At 31.9% G+C, this 21,908-nt stretch overlaps 1 protein-coding gene across 2 annotated transcripts; it reads right to left on the bottom strand.

Annotated features, from left to right (window-relative positions):
- Nucleotides 1-1,521: 1,521 nt before the first annotated feature.
- LOC133181212 (uncharacterized) lies at nucleotides 1,522-16,874 on the bottom strand. 2 transcript variants are annotated; one of them, XM_061315745.1, is made up of 9 exons: nucleotides 16,376-16,874; nucleotides 8,889-8,976; nucleotides 6,954-7,099; nucleotides 6,215-6,524; nucleotides 6,010-6,108; nucleotides 5,128-5,157; nucleotides 4,447-4,547; nucleotides 3,041-3,612; nucleotides 1,522-1,792 (listed from the first exon to the last, which is right to left on the bottom strand). In XM_061315745.1, exons 1-9 carry the CDS (start codon nucleotides 16,503-16,505, stop codon nucleotides 1,736-1,738), a joined length of 1,533 nt encoding a protein of 510 aa, XP_061171729.1. In that variant the 5' UTR covers nucleotides 16,506-16,874; the 3' UTR covers nucleotides 1,522-1,735. The 2 variants fall into 2 exon arrangements, with proteins under 2 accessions (XP_061171729.1, XP_061171730.1); XM_061315746.1 differs by lacking the exon at nucleotides 5,128-5,157.
- Between the last annotated feature and the right edge of the window lie 5,034 nt (nucleotides 16,875-21,908).

Below are 21,908 nucleotides of genomic sequence, written 5' to 3'. Positions count from 1 at the left end.
ATATTTACGAGTTCCATTTTTATTGAAAAAGCAGCTGTCAATGATATCAAAAAGCCTGGCCTTTAGCATCTATTCCTTTGTTGGCAAATTCAAATTGGAGGAACCGACGGGTTGAATCGAAATTACTATCTACCGACACACCTCCTCTGGTATTTTTAGAGGTCTGTGTTTGCTCTGCCCCCTCGATTTGTATTCTCAGTGGACTTATGGGTTTGACTGCTATTCGTTATCTCGATATTTCATATATTAACAACATCCTGACGAATATTAACAAATGTTGTAGTATAATTAGTAAATTGAGTTTAATTACTTTTCATTCTCTTTTATACCTGATAATAATCATACTTAAGTTTGTCAGAATTCAAAACACATTATTATAATAAATATAAGCATACGTTCCAAGCTGGCCAACGAAATATTTGTACAGCTCTCATTACTACTATGCATTGATCCCATGTAACCTTAAACCGGTCTACTTTTAATTAATTTTAAACTAAATGTCATTATGTTTTGTCCGGTAAATATAAAAACAGATCAGGAATACTAAACCTCTTACGTTAATTTTGTAGTTCATTTTACAGATACTGACTAATGGTTAGATTATTTAACACAATGCACATGTACGTGGTAAATAAATAAAAACTGAGTTGTGTGCAAGAAGATAAAACTCGTGTGTACTGTTCATCATGTATTATTATGTCTTCCTGATATATCTATCTATTTATTTTTATGTATATCAAAATGGAGATTTTTAGCGATAGAAAGATTTTTAGAAAGATCCTAGCATAAATGAACCTATTTTATATACATTTTAATTTGCAAATAATGCAATCACGTTGAGGAGTGCGTAATGTAACAACGAGAAAAATTGGATTCTGTGGGTAACTTTAAAGATCTATTCAAGTTCAGAAAGGCATGGTTGACAACTTAATTACATTTGGAGATATATCCCCAAGCATTCCAGTCAACACAATGCAACTGATTTACCAATATGTACATCACCGTAGACAATACAAACACATGCATTTGAAATTGGTCAACCTTGTACTTTTTTTGTCTTTTTTAAATTATGATTCAGGGACAATACGTCGCCTTTTAGATTATCGAAACAAATAGCTCAATGGCAAAATTTAAATTAAGCTCAAAGCTATAAGAAGATTTTACTTAGAAACATTATTTCGATCAAGACATGCAGTAACCTTGAAACCAATACTTATTCAGGGCATTTGTACTAAAGTACAGAAATACTGGCGAAGTCATTTCACGAAAGTTTAGTTTGATCGAATACTGCACATTAGGGGTTTTTTTCTCTAACCTATTAAAATTATTTGTTTTATGCACAAAAAATGAAAGTATAACTTAGCACAGTTCAGATAACATTTGTTTAAAAAATCCAGTGAAGACTGCAACTTTTTCAGCGCCCTAATGTAAGGATGAACGGGGGTTTTCCATTTTTACCAACGATACGTATTAGGAAAATTGACATTCTGATATACGTTCAAAAAATTTGGACAACGATAATTTCAGGGTTTACAAATTTATTTTAACAGAATTTAAAAACTGGACAATGTGAACATTTGCTAAATGTGTTTATTCTTAAGTCATTAAAAGGTCTTCCAATGACAATGATTATTTCTGATCTATGATTAAGAAACTGAGACAAAATCGTTCAGTTTGCAACAGCCTTGGTTGTGTAATCTTTTCGGAGTTGACGCAGGATCATCTGAGGTGTTTATCAACAAACTGTTTTAGTTCTTACAAAGGTGTCCAGTCGTGGCGGTTCACTCAGTGCCTAAAAAAATGAAAAACATAAATAATAATCGAATATTTAAGGAAGAGTATTTTTTTTTCAAAATGACACTAAAATTACTGGAGTTCATATGATATTCAAATGTATTTAAATATAAAACATTGACTCTATATAGATGCAATGCGAAAAAAATGCAAATTAGATACAAATTAAGAGAAGTATTGCAGCATTAGTAATAGTTTTTTTTCTTTTAATGAAGATAAAAAGGGGTGATGCTTTGAATTTGTCGTCCTCTTGTTACTCAAAAATAAGTAAAAAGCACACATCCAATAAGCTTAGAATATTTCCAAGTGTGAATATACATATGCTTTGAGAAGTCATATTACAAAGCACGTCTTCCGAAATAGATGGGGAAGTTTAATGATGAAGATTATATAACAAAATGATCCCGTAAGCAAAACGCTCGCCAGAACTCTTTTGGAAAAGCAGGAAATACAAAGCAGGTATGTCATATAATTTATATTGAAGGCTTTATTATAAAGGGTTAATTTCCTTAATTCTTTATTTTATCCGAGGCATGGTTTGATTTAAACAGTATTTAAACAGTATTTAATTATACTTATCTTACATTTAATAGAAGAAGGCACACAACCTCTTTTAGAGAAATATGATTTACTAATCAGTTTTGATATAGGAAAATCATTTTTTTTTTTCATCCATCAAAGATAAGGTTTGTTCTATTTGGCCTAATAATACTTCAAGAACAATTCCCATATAAAGGTGTGGTGTATTGGACTAATTAATAATTGAGTAGGATATTGCTGAAGAAATGAACATATTCATTTTAAGACCTTTCACAATAATGGTGTATATGTAGTGTTTTAAGTCAACTTTAAGTTAATTTCAAAATTCAACCTATGATAATTATTTATACTTATAGGAATTATTTGGGTCACACGTCAAGTTAACACCAAAAAGCTACAATTTATATTGCTATAAAGACAAAAACACCTGTAGCCCAAAAAAGCAAAATACATTTAATTCAATTTCTGTCTAGGTAATGTGCTTCAAGTATAAATATTTTCAAAAACTATACTTTTCAGTAAATATGATTCAGTCACTCGTACGTGTAATAACATACCTGTATCCGTATTAAAACTGTTTGATGATATGAAGCAAGGAGAAAATGATAAAAGTATATCTCAGAGAAATTAAGAGTTTCAACTTTGTTTCTACTTTACAACAACAGAGAAAATTTAAAATTGCGGAAAGGAGACTAAATTTGCTCACCTCAAGTCGATATCTTTTATATTTCTGTCCTGCAGGAGAAACGACTTCCCTGAATTCTGGTTTGTCGCTTTTTCGTGTGCGCTTCAGCCAATCAGAGAGATGATCATTGAGGTCAGCCAATACCCGCTGACTTGTTTCTAATTCTGGTAGAGAATTATCCGTGGAAATATAATATACCCCCATCGTTTTCAGAAAACTCCTGATATTTTCCTCCTCTTTATCACAGCGTCTGGAATTGAATGCCCCGTAGAAGTATTCCTTGTGTTTCTCCTGTTTCGCCTTGGGCTTCTTTATATGCCGTGAACGCAGCTGTTTCAGGGACTCAGGATCCCTCAATTTTAACGATAGGTACTTAAGCAGTGAAGCGTTATGCAAAGACAACTGAGTTCTATGTATATATAGATATAATCGAGACACCATGACATTTTTCAGTAGGTCTATACTTCGAGTTGCTGATTTTTTCGTGAACAAACGTTGGTAATTTCCTGTACTTAAAGACAAAAGTTCTGTCTTTCGAGTGACATTTGCATTTTCCATGTACGTTTTTAAGCCCAGTAAAGTTTCTGTTGCGCCTTTAAAAAAGAAAAAAATTATTTGTAAAGACACAGTAGATTTCTTATCTCACAAACAGTAGAAAATGATATGTGAAAAAGAAGAAAGAAGATGGGCGAACAAGGCGAGCGAAGTGCCTATAGTGCGACAAACATGAAATTGAAAAATCAAATCTCAATTATATCAAACTTTTCTCTAATATTTCATCTAACAATAAAGTATAAATTATGTAAAATCTCAACAATGTGTAAAAATCTCACAAGATAGAAATAATTTACCTATGAAATGGCATACATAAACTGAAGAGGGCAAAAAGTATTATTTTCTCATACTATAACACAATTTTTCGATATGAGTGGGTCTTCGTTCCATTTGTTTGAAAGTTTATCCTCAAAGTTTGCGTAAAAAAACCATTTTTGGTTAACAAAACCACGGAGCTTAGAACCACTATAACTTAGAAATACAGTTTTTTGACACAATATTAGCATCTTCCGAGGAAAACATGAAGTCCATTTCGTCAAGAGTCATATCACAAGCATGATTTAAATGCAACTATTCCTCAGGAGCTGTGTAGCGTACTGGTTAATAGCGTGTTCGACTCAAAGGAAAGTAATACTCCGGATTTTTATTGCTAGGGTTCGAATCCTACGAACACCACATTATTTTTTAAAAACAGAATAATTTTTGCCGAGAAAATTTTTCTCAGAAAAGTTTTGTTTATCATAATTTCATAAATTTCAATAATGAGAACTTTACTCTAAATACTTAGTTCACAAATTGAATATTATTTTTACATATCTGAAGCTATAGGCATTCTGCAAGCCTTCTTCACACATCTCCTTTAAGCTACTTACCAATTATTTCATTTCCACCCAGCAGACACATTTGAAAGTGTTTATGCATCGTCTTTTTCTGACGCAAGGACTCAGATGGAGTGATATTAACAGGAACTTCTCTGTAACAATCCCCATGTTAATCAATATATCATTTATAAGAAATTGCTATTCAGAGCCAAATGTCTTGAATAATTTTATTTCATAATTTAAAAAAAAAAAAAAAGGACAGTGAGTGCAATCATTGTTAAACGACAACAGCTTTTTAGTAAATTTAAAAAAAAAAAGTTATTGATTGAAAGTAAAATTAATTTTTAATGAAACCCCACTTCTGAACTGATAGTCAAGCGCTTTGCCAATGTTTGTCAATAATGAAATGTAAATATATATTTAGCTACGACAATGTACTTGTGGTTAATGTGTTACTTATTTATTTGTAATTGATAGAAATTAATATGCCCTGTAAAATATCACAAAATTGAAACATCGATTAAATGTTAAAAAGAAAAATTACAAAGAACGAGTAAGGAAACTTTAAAATAAAATAGATAACTTGTTTTCTTGAGAACAGAATCTATTATGAGGTGATTGTACCATGTGAGTGAACAGAATCCCAGAAATCAGTGACGTAAACACAAGTTACGTGAGAACTATTTTCAGACAAACGTTTTAATGAGCTACATTGTCACACACGCTTTGTACCTTTGCCTTCCTATTGATACCCTTCGTCTCCTGTAGAACGGAAATTAAATTGTTAAAACATAATACAAAACTTCACAAATTTTCAGTATATGTATGACCACTGTAGTTGTGCATTCATTTTTATTTTAAATGATGAAATACTTTAAAACGACCAAAACCTGTTAAACTTTCAATATTTACACAAATCAAAACATTCCATTCCGTTTGGCTTAATCATACAATCAGGACTACATTTTTTGAGGTGTGGTGTATAGGACTAAAAGGTATTGCTAATGAATTGGCCGTCCTCATTGTAGGAGCTTCACAGTAAAAGGCCATTTCCGCTAAACACATTACAGGTGTAGAACACTCCTAAAAATTTCCTTTCAATCAATATGATAAAAAGGTGTATTATATACTTAGTAACTGCTAAACAATAATAGGTCAAAGTAACTTAAGGAGGCTGGGGGGTCAACAAATTAACCACCAGATTTAACTTAATTTTTAGATATGATATCTTAAGCTGTCAACTATCATTTGGCAAAGAAAAATTTCAAAAATTTTAGTATTAAAATTTGATCATTTTCTATATCTTCATATGGAGCTCTTCTTCTAAAGGAGATCAATATAGTCTAAAAATGGCCACAACCCCCCAGCCTCTTTAAGGAAGATATATATGATAACACTTTTTTTTAAACTTTCGTTTATGTAAGAGGAAGAGTGACTTTCTATTTTCAAATTATTGTTATGAACCTTAAAGATAATGAAGATCACGCGTCCATGCATGAACAATGGTGAAATTTTAAAACTATAATTGTATTTCTCTTACTGTTGCCTGGAAAAGATATGTGTTTGCTCCTGATTCATATATTCAAAATTTTGCTTAAAACATCAAACACTTACGGGGGGAGAAGTTCCGGAAGTAATCGTTTCATTTCCGTCCAAACTCCTGGATATTGTTCTTTATAACCTGCCTGATCTATTAAAATTTCAACTTCGCCTCTGTACAAGAAAAAGCAACAAAAATGTAAAAAGTGCAGAATTTATAACAGTTACATATATTTTCCGTATTCACCAGGAATTATATCATAATTCATATAAAACTTACTCTGTAATTATATACAGATTTCCCACGGGTTGACCTTGCCGAACGATCGGACTTCCATAGAAATGAATTTCTCGTTTCAAAGAAATTGCTAAAGACTTCTTCAATTTTGGTGACCAGTATGAAAATAGAGGATTTGTATCCACGAAGTATGTTTTATCGTGGAATTCTTTTTCTAGAACGTCGCGGACGGATCTATTATAAAGCGTCCTATCAACAACCATCAAGTCAGTGTCTTCATCCACCACGACACTGGCTGTTCTTACACAGTCGTCCTTGATTAGGGCGATCTCTCCTACTGTGTTACCTTCAACTGAAAAAGCCATAAAGGGCATCCACTATTTTGATAATGGTTATTTATAACCTTACTTACCTTGACAATCCATAGAATTATAAATAAAAAGGTATTTGATTTCTTCCCCTTTAACTTTAAAAACGTTTAAGGAATTTCTCAAAATCATTCAAAGAATTCATAATTACACGATGTTGTCTTTATCAAATCTTTATTAAAAATTTTTAAAAATTTTGTAAAAATGCTAATGCTGTCATGAAATATAATATGTAAAAAAGAGAGTGGGTTTAAACAATCTTAACTGTTATCATAAAATAAAATTTTACATTATTAAAATGGACATCTTTTACTAGGAATACTTATTTCTCAATTACAACATGACAGTATAAGAAATTCACTCAGAACTGAGGAATAATCGAGTGTTTATTTATAAAACTTTTGTTATGTTACCTGACGTCCAAACATGTTGTCCTAATGCTGATCTCTCCAGTTTACCCTTGGCTACTGCCTTCTCTATAATTTGTTTTACTTCTTGGTCATTTTCTTTGTCTTGTAGAACATAAATTGACATTTTCCCACGAAGAATGATATACAGTCTGAAAATGATAATAATCACTTTAATATGTTGTTGTTGTTGTTCCTTTTTTAAAAGAAGATGGGCGAATAAGGCAAGAGAAATGCCTATAGTGCAACAAACATGAAGGTGAAAAATGAAATCTCAATCATATAACAAAATTTTCTTTCATATTTCATCTAACATTAAAGTATACTTTATGTAAAATCTCAACAATCTGCAAAGAACTTCACAAAGATTGAAATAATTTGCCTATGAAATAGCATACACACACTGAAGAGTGCTAAAATGCATCATCTTCTCCTACTATAATACAATTTTTCAAATATGAGTGGGTCTTCGCTCCACTTTTTTTGAAAGTTTATCCTCAAAGTTTGCGTAAAAACATAAATTTTTTGGTTAACAGAAACATGGAGGAAATACCCACTACACCTTAAAAATACACCTTTCTCTTTAGTCTCTTTAGTGGAGGGACATATTTCAAACATAACTAAAATGCCAGCGTTCATCAGGAGCTGTGTAACGTAGTGGTTAGCGCGTTAGTCTCAAAAGAAAATGGTATACTCAGGATTTTTATTGCCAGAGTTCGAACCCCACGAATACCACATTATTTTTCTATAAATGAATAATTTTTTCCGAGAAAATTTTCTTCAGAAAAGTTTTTGTTTATCATAATTTCATACAAGTAAATATCAACAATGAGAATTTTACCCTAAATACTAAATTCACAAATTGAGTATGATTTTCATATATCCGAAGCTATAGGCATTCTGCACGCCTTGTTCTCCTATTTCCTTTATTTATTAATTAATTTTTTCTTTCTTTCTTTCTTTTTTTTTTAATAATTTTTGATAACTTTCTGTGGTGGTGGGATTTTAAAAAATGCAGAAAGCTAAAGAATGAAGATTGCCTGGTTCGAAAAAAGCATATATATATATATATATATATATATATATATATATATATATATATATATATATATATATATATATATATATATATATATATATATATATATATATATATCAGGAGCTCTGTAACGTATATGTATATATATTTACATGTATTTATTTATTAGAAATTTTATGGTCTCAAATGACAACGTCGATGCTTCATTATATTGATATGCATTTGACATTTTTAAATTGTACTCAGTACTCTTTTCATTATGTACATTTTGAAAATATATGGCAAGTAATCTTTATTGTGCGCTTTGCACTATTCATTAAGTGGATTGTTTTGCTATTCCTTGTGTTGCCATCCTTACACTTTATGCATACAATACCTCTGGGATGTGTCTATTTAAATATCTTTATTGATTTTTTCCCCATTATTTAGATCTATAAACATCTCTGTATACTATATATTAGCAAGCAGTGATTTTTTGTGTGTGAAGTTATTCTCTTTTTCTAAAAAGACCGGACATAAAGTTTATTTCAAAAACTCCAATATTGTCATTTTGCATTCAGATCTCTAAAGCAAAAGGACTTTATTTTTTTCAAATATCAACAACGTTATAATACTTTGCAGTCAAAAATGTACGCAAGTCATTTTGTGTGATGTGTCAAAACATCATACAATAATCATTCTTGCCTACATAGAGGGGCGTTGACCTAATATCAAGGTAATATCGCAAAGGTCAAGATTATTTTGGCTATTGAACTAAACCTTTTTCCAAAGTCCACCAAACAATTTTTTTCCATACTTATCCACAGTAATTTGTTCTGTGTTAAAGACTTGAAATACTTATGCAAGTGGGGGTATATTTCTGTAATCATTTGATGACAGTTTATGGTTTTTAATGCTATTACCTGTCTCCGTTGTCTCCCTGCTTAATAATGACATCATCTCTTTTCGGTCTCTCAAAGATACAATGTCGTATGACGTCTTTGATTATATCTACAAATATGAAAAAATTGGGGAAGATATAACATTGGTTCTAAATTTAAACAAATATATTTAAAACAATGCGATTTATTCACTAAACAGTCACCTCCCGTCAACAGCTGTTTTGTCTGATGGCTGAAGTCCAAAGGGTCTTGAAAAACATCCAGGAATCATTTAAATGACAATGTTTGCCTGGATAAATTTAGTAACATTTGCTAATAATAGATATAAAGAGACACAAGAAAAATAGACAAGGCTATAATGTAACCATGCTAATATATCGTAGTTTATTTCAATATTGATAGTATTTAAATTATTTTTAGACAGGGCAGTGAATGTCATTCTGTGATACATCACTGGGTGACATTTTATTACTTCTGGGGTACGACTTGATTTAAAATCAGCGTCAGAATATATTGTGATCATTATTACCTTACAAAGATCTATATACAATTCTCTCATGATACACAGTAAATAATGTTAATTTGTTTATCAAAGTTACAAATACCAATGTGAATTGTATGAAATGCCAATATACATGTAAATGGAACTGTATAAAATATCACAAAAATAAACCAATTTGTACAATGTACTTTTAAGAAATGAAGAGACAACGATATAAAAAAAAGTTATGATTTGTTAAAGTTATATAAGATTTTTATAAGTATTTCAAGTGCGTTTACACGTGGTTAGTGTGAAATATCTTTAATCATTAATTAGAGTAGAAATAATATGTGGCGCCCCACATTTTTACCTACAGTCAAGATGATTATAGATAAAAAATAATCTTTATAAAAAATGAACAGTTCAATCACACTACTTTGCAGAATTACGTTAATACATTAAGCTTCTTCATTAAGTTAATACATTAAGCTTCCTCATTAAGTTAATACATTAAGTTACCAAACAACTGCTTAAACGTGACTCCTATATAAGGGAAACGATTGCCAAAAGTAAAAGATTTCCTCTAGCATCCTTGTTTTGTTTTGGTTTTTTTCCCAAGTGGAATGTTTTGATCATGGGGTGATAAGCAAGGTTTTGTGCTTTAATGAAGTCATGCAACTTTTCTCTCTAATTGAACTTAATTAACATTGATTGCAATCATGTAACATGGTATTTGGCAGTCAATATTTTATGAGTGAAGTGCATGTAAAAGAACGTGTTTTAAGCTTTATCTTTAATGCTCATACTTTGGATTAAAGTATTAAATATTTGATTTTAAACCACAGAAAACGTATTTCATCGTGCTGGTACTGCAGTATCTATACTTTTTTAACAGAAATGTTTTAAGTTCACGGTCAGAGAATAAAAAAAGGACAAGAAAGTCTAAAAGCCTTTTTTGGTCCCTACTTCTGGGTTTCTCATAGATCATTGCAATATTTCAAAAATATGTTGTCATCCCTGTTTTAAAATGAGTTTTTTTTTTTTTTTTTTTTTTTTTTTTTGTTTAATTTGATTTTTTCTCAATCCTAGGCCACGTTTCAGGAAAGACAGAGCGCAAGCTTGCCTATCTACCAAATATACACATTCCATGCACTTGTATCAGATATATCTCAGGTAGGCAAGTTTGCGCTGTGTCTTTTCTGACGTGAAAAGTATCTCAAATATGACAAAAATTCATTAGAATTGAAAATAAAATTCTTTAATTTTTCATCTTGTTGTGGACTCTATAAATGCTTTGAATCAAAATCAATACTGGTTTTTATACAAATTTCAATTAAAGTTCTAAATTGCAATTAAATTAAATAATTTTAACAATGAAATGAAATTAAATTTAATGTAAAACAGCTTAGAAAATTCATGAAGGTGGATTGGTCAGAAAATTGAATTGGACAAATGATTGATTGATTGATTGTATATTGTTTTACGTCCCATTCGAGAATTTTTCACTCATATAGAGACGTCACCATATACCGGTGAAGGGCTTCAAATTTTGACCTTTACTCGGCACTCAGGGCCATTGAGCAGTGAGGGATCTTTATCGTGCCAACGCCTGCCGTGACACGGGGCCTCGGTTTTTAAGGTCTCATCCGAAAGACCCGCAACTTTCACTTCAAAGTGCCGAGCGCATGGCGAAGGAACAGTTGCTACCTATTTTTTATCGACTTAGGTCTGTCGCGGCCGAGATTCGAACTCACGATCTCCCGATCACGAAGCGAGCGCTCTACCGACTGAGCTACCGTGAACGGTGGGACAAATGAAAAGAAAAGAAAAACATAGAATATGTGTGACTCCACGATATGGATCTCATGCAGTAAATAGCGTGCAAGAAGATCGAAAAAGTCCAGATTGAAACGGTAAAGAATGAGTGAAGCAGGGGGAAGAAATGGAGAGTAGCAAGGTCAAAAGACAAGGAGAAGATGGAGAGAATAACCAAGCTTTTATGTCCAAATTACTGTGTAAATGATATACCATCGACAAACGTTTGGTATGAGAAGTTACGACCTGGGGATATCTTAAATGTTGCCTTGAAATAAGAACTTTAAATTCAATATGTCTTGTAATGTTAGTGTAGGTGACCGATATTGAACTCTGGGACGTTTGTCGTATTTCTCCGACTTAGGCCAATTTTCGAAGTAACTTCAATAAGGATAAAACGTTTCATAGTGATTAAGTCACTCACAATCATATGGATCTATATATACTACGATACAAATCGCTAAATATGTTTAAATTGTCCTATAAGACGGTGTAGCAATTCCATTCCTAGCAAAATGAACTATATTATGATAAGTATTGAAAAGTTTATGATGTCAGGTCTGTTTCATTATAAATCATATTTATGTCAATGATGTACTCTTTGATGTCAAATATTTGTCAATAAACACAGAATGAAAAAAAAACCGAAATCTTTTTTCTGGGCTTTTGATGTCCGTTTTAAATTATGAGTGCCCACAGCCTTGGGCGGATAGAAAAAATGACCGAGTATCCTTTAGTCCTGTAAAACAGGTGAAATTTTCCTACATTTAAGAAACTGTGAGAAGAAAATCCTTTTTTTCTCAGAACATGTCTTCTCTGTTCCTATTAGCGTCTCTCTGTAGGTGTATTTCACACAGAAAGTTGCAACTTGTTATTATAAATAATTTACCTGTTAAGCGTCTTGAGTTGAGGACATTCATATTTGAGAAACTTTTCACCCCAGATATGTAAACACACACACAAATATAACAAAAAAGAAAGAAAAAAAAAACTGTGTCTGGACAAATATCGAATGCATTTGTTATTTATTGTGTTTCTCTGTGTATATGTTACATTAAAAGTTTAAATCTCAAGACTTATCTACAACTAGATAGTTAAAAGATAAATTTTAAATAAGATTTAAACTTTTAACTTAACAATGAACAGAAATGTGCAAAATGGTAGGAAGGTTCTGACAAGTCTTTATGACAACAACCTAAACAAAACGATCGCTCGAACATTTGGAAGAAACTCGATGTGGCTTGGATATAGCATTTATATAGGAAATTCACGTTTCTATCAGAGATTTTAATAACTTATTTACAGGTTTACTCTGTTTCCACGTAGCTCTTTCGAAATGTGAATTCTTCTTTTCTAAAGTGTCATTTCAAAAGCACTATCGTGTTGTGAATTTTCAATTTACTAGGTGGAGGTGAAGGCAAAATTTAATACAAACTATTTTACTAAAAAGGTTTTGAATTTACTAGGTGGAGGTAAATGCAAAATTTACAACATGATAGCTCCTTGAAAATTTATTATTTACGTCGCATATTTACTACTTTTCTTCGTTCTTCAAGTAAATGAATATTCTCGTCATAGCTGTTCAAATCCAATGGAAATGACAAGAAAAACTTGTATGATTCTTTATAGTGGAATCTGTGTAACTTTTGTGTATACGAACAATCAAAGAAACAAAAAAAAAATGTTGGATTTATAGATGATTTCTTAAACAACATTGTTTCAAATTTTCACCATAATCTTATTTAGAACTAATTGAGAAGGTTCGAAAAGTGTTCGAGGATAAAATGGAGATGGAATAAAATCAAACAAAAATAATAAATAAAATAAACAACGTTAACCTGTTGAGGTACTTAAACAGGTTAACAATGAAGTTACGGTGAAGATTTGAAACAATGTTGTTTGAGAAATCCTTCTTAAACCCAACTTTTTTTGGTTTCTTTGATTGTTTGTTTTGTTGTTGTTGTTGAAAATAACAGTACTATTGCTTTACATTGGACAGAGCAAAATTTCATAAACTAAAGGTTATTGTTAAGCATTTTCCTTTATATCCATTCTCCTTAACTGATTTGACTAAAAGCGCTGTAGACTTCTGAAAAAATCGTTAACATTTTTCGTCCTTAAAAAATCTCAAGATTTGATTGTCGGTGGGCATAATTAACAATTACTAGTAATCGTTATAATTAAGGTATTAATGACAGAACGCAAGAAAATAAATCCTTTCATATTTCGTTCCTAAATGTCTAATTAGGCAAAAAAGGCAAGCAGCTTAAGGAAATGGGGAAACGTATTTAGTTGTAAATTATTTTAACGATATTTGTGTGTCGGAAGGGGTTTAAAGGTAATAAATGGGACGTGTATATGGAACATATCGACGTGAACTACAAAAATGTCCTCATAAATCATCTTATTCAAAGCAATTTGCAAGTTTAATATCTCTCCTTTTGATGTCATGTTGCGGAAATTCATTCATTTTTATTACACACTAAGAAGTATTTTGGATTATAAATTTTATGTAAGATGGCATGTTCCGTATGCAAAAGTGTCTGAAAATTTGCCAATATACAGATGACTGGAGTTTATATGTTGATTTTCTCAACTTTTCATTTTATTTTTCCTCCTTCTTTTCCATGTCTCGTTAACACTTTCCAATCAACTGGTTTTTGAAATATACATACTAACACATCTCATTTTGTTAAAAAAAAAAAAAATTAAAAGATAATAATAAAAAATCTGTGTTATCATGTTGTACGTTATATTTTGAATTTAGTAGGTTGAGGTAAATTCAAAATTTACAACATGATAGTGCTATGACTATTTCAAAGATTATTTGATGAAATAGATTGGTCCGTATACTGATTGTTAAAGGTAAGATGACAACATTGTTTGAGTCGTTACAATTGAACTTTAACAAAAATGATAGAAATGCCAATTAATCTTCTTCTCTCCCTCCTTTATACTATAATTTTTTCACCCCTTATATTCCTCATGTAATCTAGCGTCGGTTCTTGCTTTATTTTTCTCTACTTTTTCTCCTCTGGTGTAGTTAATTTTGATATAGATAATTACATCAAAAATGTTTAAGAGTTCTTATTTTTCCCAAAATAATCATTTTTTTTCCTTCTTTGACATGCAACTACTTATAAATTGCAGAGACATCTCAAGTCTAAGGATGATCTTTTAGACAATCTTTTATAAAAACCAAAAATAATTGGCATGACAATCTCTCACTGAATGAATTTGCTAAAAGAAATCGCCTAAAAGTTATCCTTTATATCAATTTTCTTTCCACAAGTAATATTCTTTGACAGAACCTTTTCACTGAAGACACTGATAAATTCTTTACAGAGGGGATAGCAAAAAAATGGGGATATCAAAGTAAGGCCATAAAGTGCTTTCAAAGGAATCTGCTTTGTGAAAATCAAATAAAAATTGTTCACATGTCCAGTGAGATAGGCATAGATAACATTTATAGCACCAAAATTCAATGCTTTATTTCAGTTGAGTGTTTCACTGTTTTACTGACGTTTAATATCTTTTGGAATAGGTTTTAGAATTGAGAGAGTGATTAATATTTTTGTAATGAATAATAAAACAGTAGAATTCTAATAAAACATTCGATCTACTGGATCGATCAGTTATGCAGAGTATACTGAGAAATGGACAAAGCACAAAATTTTTCCGGATTGTTATCTGCAAAAGACAAATCATGAATAATAAATATACCTTTTTCTCGCAGATCGTAGAAAAAAAAAGAAATGGGGGGAAAAAACCTTTACTAGCTTCAAAAACATTTTAAAAATTTTAATCAGATGGAAGTATAAAGAGCACCTGTAATTATCGTAATGATTTTAAAAAGCCAAACAAAGCCTACAACGTCTAACTGTCTTTATCGGGTAATATGAACCACTCGACTTGATTAAGAAAGTCCTACCCTATTTAGCAATCCACCAAAGATGTCAGATTTTTCTGATGTATTGGTTGAATCACGTTGAATAGTATACTTTGAGTAGGAGGTAGGCATGAAGTTCATAATAGAAGAACAAAGATCTGTGTTCATAATTCCGAGAGTCTTGACAAATCAAATTATTTTCTCTCCTTTCACAATTCATCCTTATGTCAATGAAAGAAGTTATTAATTTAAAGTTTTGGACAATAGATATCAAAATGTTTAGATCACTGCTCCAATTATCTGTATATAATGGACATTTACACGTTAGCTGAAAAGCACAATCAAGCGAAACAGTTGTATTGCACAAGGTAAATATAATCTCTTATCAGAGTAAGGAAGAGAGAGAGCGATGTACCCCATTCAAATAGGAGAATTTTACAGTACTCAGACAGGTTCTCAAGCATAAGAAACTGGTCGATTTTTTTTTTATCTAAATAGAAATTAATTGCACGTACACAGATGAATTCCAAATATCTGGATTACAAAATTAAAAAAAAAAAATTGTAAAAGCTTTTATCCATACCTATGGAATCAGAGAGAGAGAGAGAGAGAGAGAATGAAAGAACTCCGGGGCATGGATTCTCTTGATCCTCACATCAGATATTATGTACTGTGCATAATGTTTTCCTCCTAGGTTTTGCATAAATATGGTTGTTCCTTAAAATTTGCGCAGATTTTTTTTTAACTTGGTTGAAAGTGTATAAGTTTGATTGATATTTATTTCCAGCTTGAAATTGACCAAACACCAAGACTAGAGTATCACAAAATAAAAACAACAACAAAAAAAAAAAACAATGCTGAGAAGGGGGGAATAGTTATGGTTAGTTTTAAACTCTCTGAATTCTAAAATATGTGTACTTTAACTTGAAAATATAAAAACCCGATAAAATCTATCCAACAGTAACGAATACTAGTATGAATCTGAAAAAATAAAGGAGCAGACACGTGGTCCATACCTACATACCTACATGCCTATTGTGATCTTATCAGGGTATGAAACAACAATGGCTTTTAACCTGAAATCAAGGACACTCAATGAGTCCAAATGGATGACATCATTCAGATCGGGTGTGAAGTGATGAAGAGTTGTACAATTTCATGATATAAAAAAATTGTAAGAAGTATGAAAAATTAAACTGAATTTTAACGGACATTGATTTTCTCCTTGTGTCAATAGTTCTTACGCGTTCTGTCTTATACTTGCTTTGTGTGAGATTCGGCAACATATTTAGGGGATTTGATTTTAAATATACATATTCTTACCTGCTTTGAGAGACTGGAAGAGGGATGATTTGTTACGGAACCAAGAAATAAGGTCCAGACACTCAATGTCTGTCCGTTCTTCCACAGGCTTAGCGATCACCGAGACCACTTTTTCATACATAGTATGCATGATGGACTTCGATAGAGTGTCTCAAGTCTAACAGAATAGTTCTTTTAATCTTTTTTCCGCAGTAATTTTCTACAGATTGCACAAGACTGCAATCAACCCTAAAGAGAAACAAGTATTTCTCGTTTTATGGAATCCGGAAAACTTGGTAACTGGCGCGGGAATCTACCATCAAGCCATCTTCACCTTCTTTAAAAGCCACTTCAAAAAATCGATTATGGTACTTTAAAAAAATGTAAGTTCACTTGACTTCAAGCATCGTAAAAATATTTTGGCAGTTAAAAAAGTCTCCTTTTTGTGAGGTAATCCTAATATGCCTAGAGACGTCCACAGAATAACCTAATATGATTATGTTGCAAGAAAACGTGGCTATCCCCTCCGCCGCTTAGAGGGAATTAAAAGTTCAACATTTCCAATGAAGAAGCAGAAAAGGCGAACCAATGTCGTAAACAGTATTTAAATCTTAGAGAGGTATATAGGGGTGTATGAACGGATTACACCATGCACGAATGGTTGCTTGCAAGTTTAATCGTACAAACAGTCAATAGAACAAACTATATCATTAAAATCTTATTTTACAGTTGTATGAGTGACGCGAATCTGTATTGAAGAAACTGGGCTGGCTTATAGCAAGCAATGAAATTGCGATCAATACAATCTACCCGTTACAATGGAGTACGTAATTACTAATAACATTTTCATCACTCCTCACTTCTTTTCCGGCCCCATTTGTTGTCGGTCGATTCTATTGACCTCGTATTGACCGTAAGTAACCTACTGCAATCACAAAAATCAAAATTACCTCTGTGAAAATTTACGTAAGAGGTCGAAGCCATTTTATGATTTATGAGGGTTTTTATGGCATATTTTTTTAAAGCTTCCTTTGATAAAGGTTATCATTCATGTTTAGTTGTATGGGTGGCCACAATAACACAAAACACAAACTGAAGAAAAGAAACTCACCGGAGAGAAGATGATGAAGGAAAACTGCAAGCAGGAGTCTGCAACCCAAACGTAATAATTTGTTTCAGTTGCGTCTGTCGGTATCATTAAAGTTATGAGGAAACTGGTTTAGAGTCTTCAAGAAAAATTAAATCTTCATCTATAATGTGGCTGAATTCCTGGGTTTTTTTTATGTCAAGTCGGAAAATGTACGTAGCTTGATTCTGAGGGGAAACGGAGTAAACATATATTGGTAATCAAACATATTCGCCCTTTCTGAAAGAATTTTTATTGTTGATTAAAAATTTGCAATTTGGACAAATTTTGTGTAAGAAATATCAACATTTTTGTAAAGGATAAAAGATGTAAAAATTTTGAATTCTCTTTTCTTAATTAATAAAGGACGGTGTCATTCTAAATAGATGGGCATCAGCAAGGGCAGCGGTCAGAAATAAGTATGTGTTAGCAGGCACGAATAGAATAGATGAGGTGAATGTATTCAACTCTGGTGATGACGAATGAATTTGCAACTGGATCTGCTCTGTTTAAACTTTTAACTCTTTTCGCGTGTTTGGATTTTTTCTTTAAAACGTCATCAGATAGACATCTTGATGACAATTTGAAAAGATCAATATCCAAGTTATTAAAAAAAAAAAAAATTAAAAATATTATGATTTTTTTTTTTCAACACAGATTCAGTTGTTGATCCAATTATATCCACTTCCAAATTGGAAGTAACAAGCATTCTGAGAGTATTGCATTAGCAATACTAGTCCCCTACCGGCAAGTGTAATCTGGTTCCTGTTAAGAATTGAAAATGCCATAATTCCGTCAAAAATTAATGAAGCGGGACGAAATGCAAACTTGATCTATAACTAATCAAGGTAAAGCCACATACCAAAAATCAGCTCAATATCTGAAAGCGTTTAGAAGAAAATTGCGGAAAACCCCTAAAAATTGAAAAGGCCGTAATTCCGTCAAAAATCAGTGAAGCGGAACGAAATGCAAACTTGATCTGTAACTCATCAAGATACACTCACATACCAAAAATCAGCTCAATATCTGCAAGCGTTTAGGAGAAAAGTGTGGAAAACCAAGTGGGACAGACTGACAGACAGACAGAGGGACAGACAGACAGACAGACAGACAGACAGACGGACGGACAGACGGACGGACAGACTCAGAGGAAACCTATAGTCCCCTCCGGTTTCACCGGTAGGGGACTAAAAACTAGGGGGAAACCCGACAGGCAGCATTCTTGAAATCAACTCAGGACGCAGAAACTTCATGATGAAGTCATTTAATTTCTACAAATACTACAGCTGCCCGAAAGATATGTTGTTTCTTGAAAAACTGCTTTAACATCCGAAAAGAAATCCAACAATGACTACTTAGAAATATGTGAATATATTCGCCAGTACGTACATTGTGTATTGAATTTTGTTTACCTCATTTTAATTACTTTGTATATACATTTATTAATCTGTGTTTAGTTTTTTGTTCTCAATGTTCATGACTGTATGCTGACTTAGTAATTGTCAATTAATTTCTTTTTTATTCCTTGAAAGGCTTTGACACAATTTTTGTAGCAAGATATACACTGAGGGAACAATTCAAGTAAGGTGTGTATTGTGTACAACTGATAGAATAATCCAAGTAAGGTGTGTGCATTGTGTACAACTGATAGAATAATCCAAGTAAGGTGTGTGTATTGTGTATATCTGATAGAATAATCCAAGTAAGGTGCGTATATTGTGTACAACTGATAGAATAATCCAAGTAAGGTGTGTGTGTTGTGAACATCTGATAGAAAAATCCCAGTAAGGTGCGTATATTGTGTACAACTGATAGAATAATCCAAGTAAGGTGTGTGTGTTGTGAACATCTGATAGAATAATCCAAGTAAGGTGCGTATATTGTGTACAACTGATAGAATAATCCAAGTAAGGTGTGTATATTGTGTGCATCTGATTAGAATAATGGAGGGACTAGTCGGCACTATTTCAAAGGTATAGCCATCGCACTGGATCAACAGCGGATTGCTAATTTGATAAAGTACGGACCAAGAATATGAAAAATCCAGTACAAGTATCGATGAGTTGTCGTTATTCATGAATTTTCTTTCTATGACTTGTCGCTTTGATGAGTTTGACTTGTACCTATCGATGACTTGTCTTTGATGAGTTGTCGCTTAAATAATATAGAACGTTTGGGTTTGTAGCAAAATAAAGTATTTTTTAATTGCCCATCTGTACTGTATTGGCTTTGTTATATATTTAAATGGCCAGGGATGTCTACATCGTCTCCAGCCACGGTCCGCTCCCTCCTACCAGAATGGGAGAGAGAATCGTACATTTTGGCCGTGGATTGCGACGATGGGATGTCTACAGAGATTGTTTTAGCTGATTTCAGTATTACAAATAATTAATATACATATGTGAAATTGAAAGGATAGATAGACCCATTCGTTGTATACATACGTTTTCAATATGTACATACTTAAGGACATACGCAACGTACCTTACCTACTGATAATTTTTCAAGATATTTTTAATTTAAGATTATAGTACCATCAGATGTTCGTAGACAAAAAAATCAGCATGCATTACCAGGGGTTTTGAAAAGATATCAAAAGATGAAAATTCTTGTATAATTCAAAGAAAAATTTACAAAAATTACTAAACATATATGCTAGATGTTTTGTTTATCCAGACTTGTTCTAGAAGAAGTGCGCAACAGCATATATAGACAATAAAATGTAGCACACAGTTCCTTTAAGTATTGGAACTCTTCAACTCCAGGGAAAAAGACTATAAAGTTCAAACTACGTTGCGTGTGTCCTTAAAGTTTACCACTCCATTTTTTCCCCCAGAATTATGACTCAGCTAGAAAGTAGCTCTTCAGAAGGCATTGCTAAAAATCTTTATCATCGAGCAAAAATAAATTTCTGACGAATGTGAACCAATTGAGATTAATGTAACCGTTGCTGATAACACAAAATTGAATATTTTATTGGGTCGGTCTGCGAAAACAAAGCCATTATCAAACATAAACACACTCAAGATTTTATTTTATGGCCGAAAAAATCATACTGTTTGTGTTACAAGCAAAGTCCTGTTTTACAAAAGAATTTCGATTAAATCTTAAAATGTTGCATACATGTAGTTCTAAAATCTCGCCAATTTTGAGATTATATTTATATAAAATTACATAACGGAATTATTCTTTTACTCATTAAAATAACAATTTAATAGACGTAAAGAATAAATTGCAAAAGTAGATTTTGGTCTTAATAGCAAGTACTTTGTAAAACGTGACCGGACCGCCCCAAGAGGTCGAGGTAACCCAGCATATAATTGCTTTCTTGGTCACTTGACAAAAAGAATTTAACCAAGCATGAAGAAAAAAATAAGATAATAAAAGCAATTATTTTGTTTTCGTTCTTGGAACTATGGTAATTACATTAATTGCTGTAATATGGAAGGCTTGTCGCACGGCAAAACAATAATCTTAAAATATTGGGTAAAACTTGCGTATGGAAAAGAAAACAAATTATGTAGAATTGTATATAATTATGTACTTACGTAAACAATATGATTAAGTAGAAATAACAAACTTCTGGATTTCCTTTGTACAAAATATTTTTTGACAGATGTGGTTTATCAAATATATGGTACGAGCAATAAATGAATAACTGCTACAGTCAAAGATTAAAAAATCAATGCATTCAAAAGAGGAAGTTCAACAATCTTCATAAGCTTTAAATTATAGAATTTTTAAAACCAATTTTGAGTGCGAAAAAAGTCGGAAAACTACTTTTTTCTATAAAATCTGCTTCCAGAACGCCGCTTACATTTTTACATTTTACGCAGTAGCCAAATCATCCTTTCCAAAACTCCCTTTTGAACACAGTTTACGCTACATGACATTCTTGCAAATCACACTGGTTATGAATGCTAATATAAGAGAGCCATATTTATACATGTATATTTACGCATAGAAAAACTATTTTGGCTTTTTACTAGTTAGCTAAGTACGAAAGAGAGTACATAGAGACAAACACTTGCGTGCTGGTATTACTGTGGAATGTTAAACAGCATCTAGTTTAATCTTATATTTTGTTTCATGCACGGCGACTTTATGAAAAGATTCTCTATGTAAAAAAAAATTCCTAATGTATCTTGATATTTTTTTCTTTGAACATGATACACCTTTAATGACAATGAGCACGGTAATTTTATAGAGAATACCTGCTGTATATGCTTAGTGACTGAGGAATCTTTTCAAATGAGGGAAGGATAAACTTTATTGTTTTTTGTTTTTTTTATCGGAAACAATTTCTTACAACTTACTGGTTCCTCTCCTTAAATATAACAATTGTCATGCAAAGAAAAAAAAAATGCATAGAAATATTAATTTAACAAGTAACATGATTGAAAGTTCTGTTCAATAACATAGCAATTT

This window comes from Saccostrea echinata, unplaced genomic scaffold (assembly GCF_033153115.1).
Source record: "Saccostrea echinata isolate AGI-Se365-2 ecotype Australia unplaced genomic scaffold, CSIRO_AGI_Sech_v1 ptg000008l, whole genome shotgun sequence".
NCBI classification, from domain to species: domain Eukaryota; kingdom Metazoa; phylum Mollusca; class Bivalvia; order Ostreida; family Ostreidae; genus Saccostrea; species Saccostrea echinata.
Note: the sequence above shows the minus strand (reverse complement) of the source record. Positions and strands in the feature narration are given on the sequence as shown.

Bases quoted from the DNA above. Each gene is read 5' to 3' on its own strand.
- LOC133181212 (XM_061315745.1), bottom strand. From the start codon at position 16,505: ATGCATACTATGTATGAAAAAGTGGTCTCGGTGATCGCTAAGCCTGTG. The intron at 6,109-6,214 runs GTAAGTTTTATA...TTTCTTGTACAG, and splicing joins AATCTGTATATAATTACAGA to AGGCGAAGTTGAAATTTTAA. The intron at 3,613-4,446 runs GTAAGTAGCTTA...TCTTTTTTAAAG, and splicing joins GGGTGGAAATGAAATAATTG to GCGCAACAGAAACTTTACTG.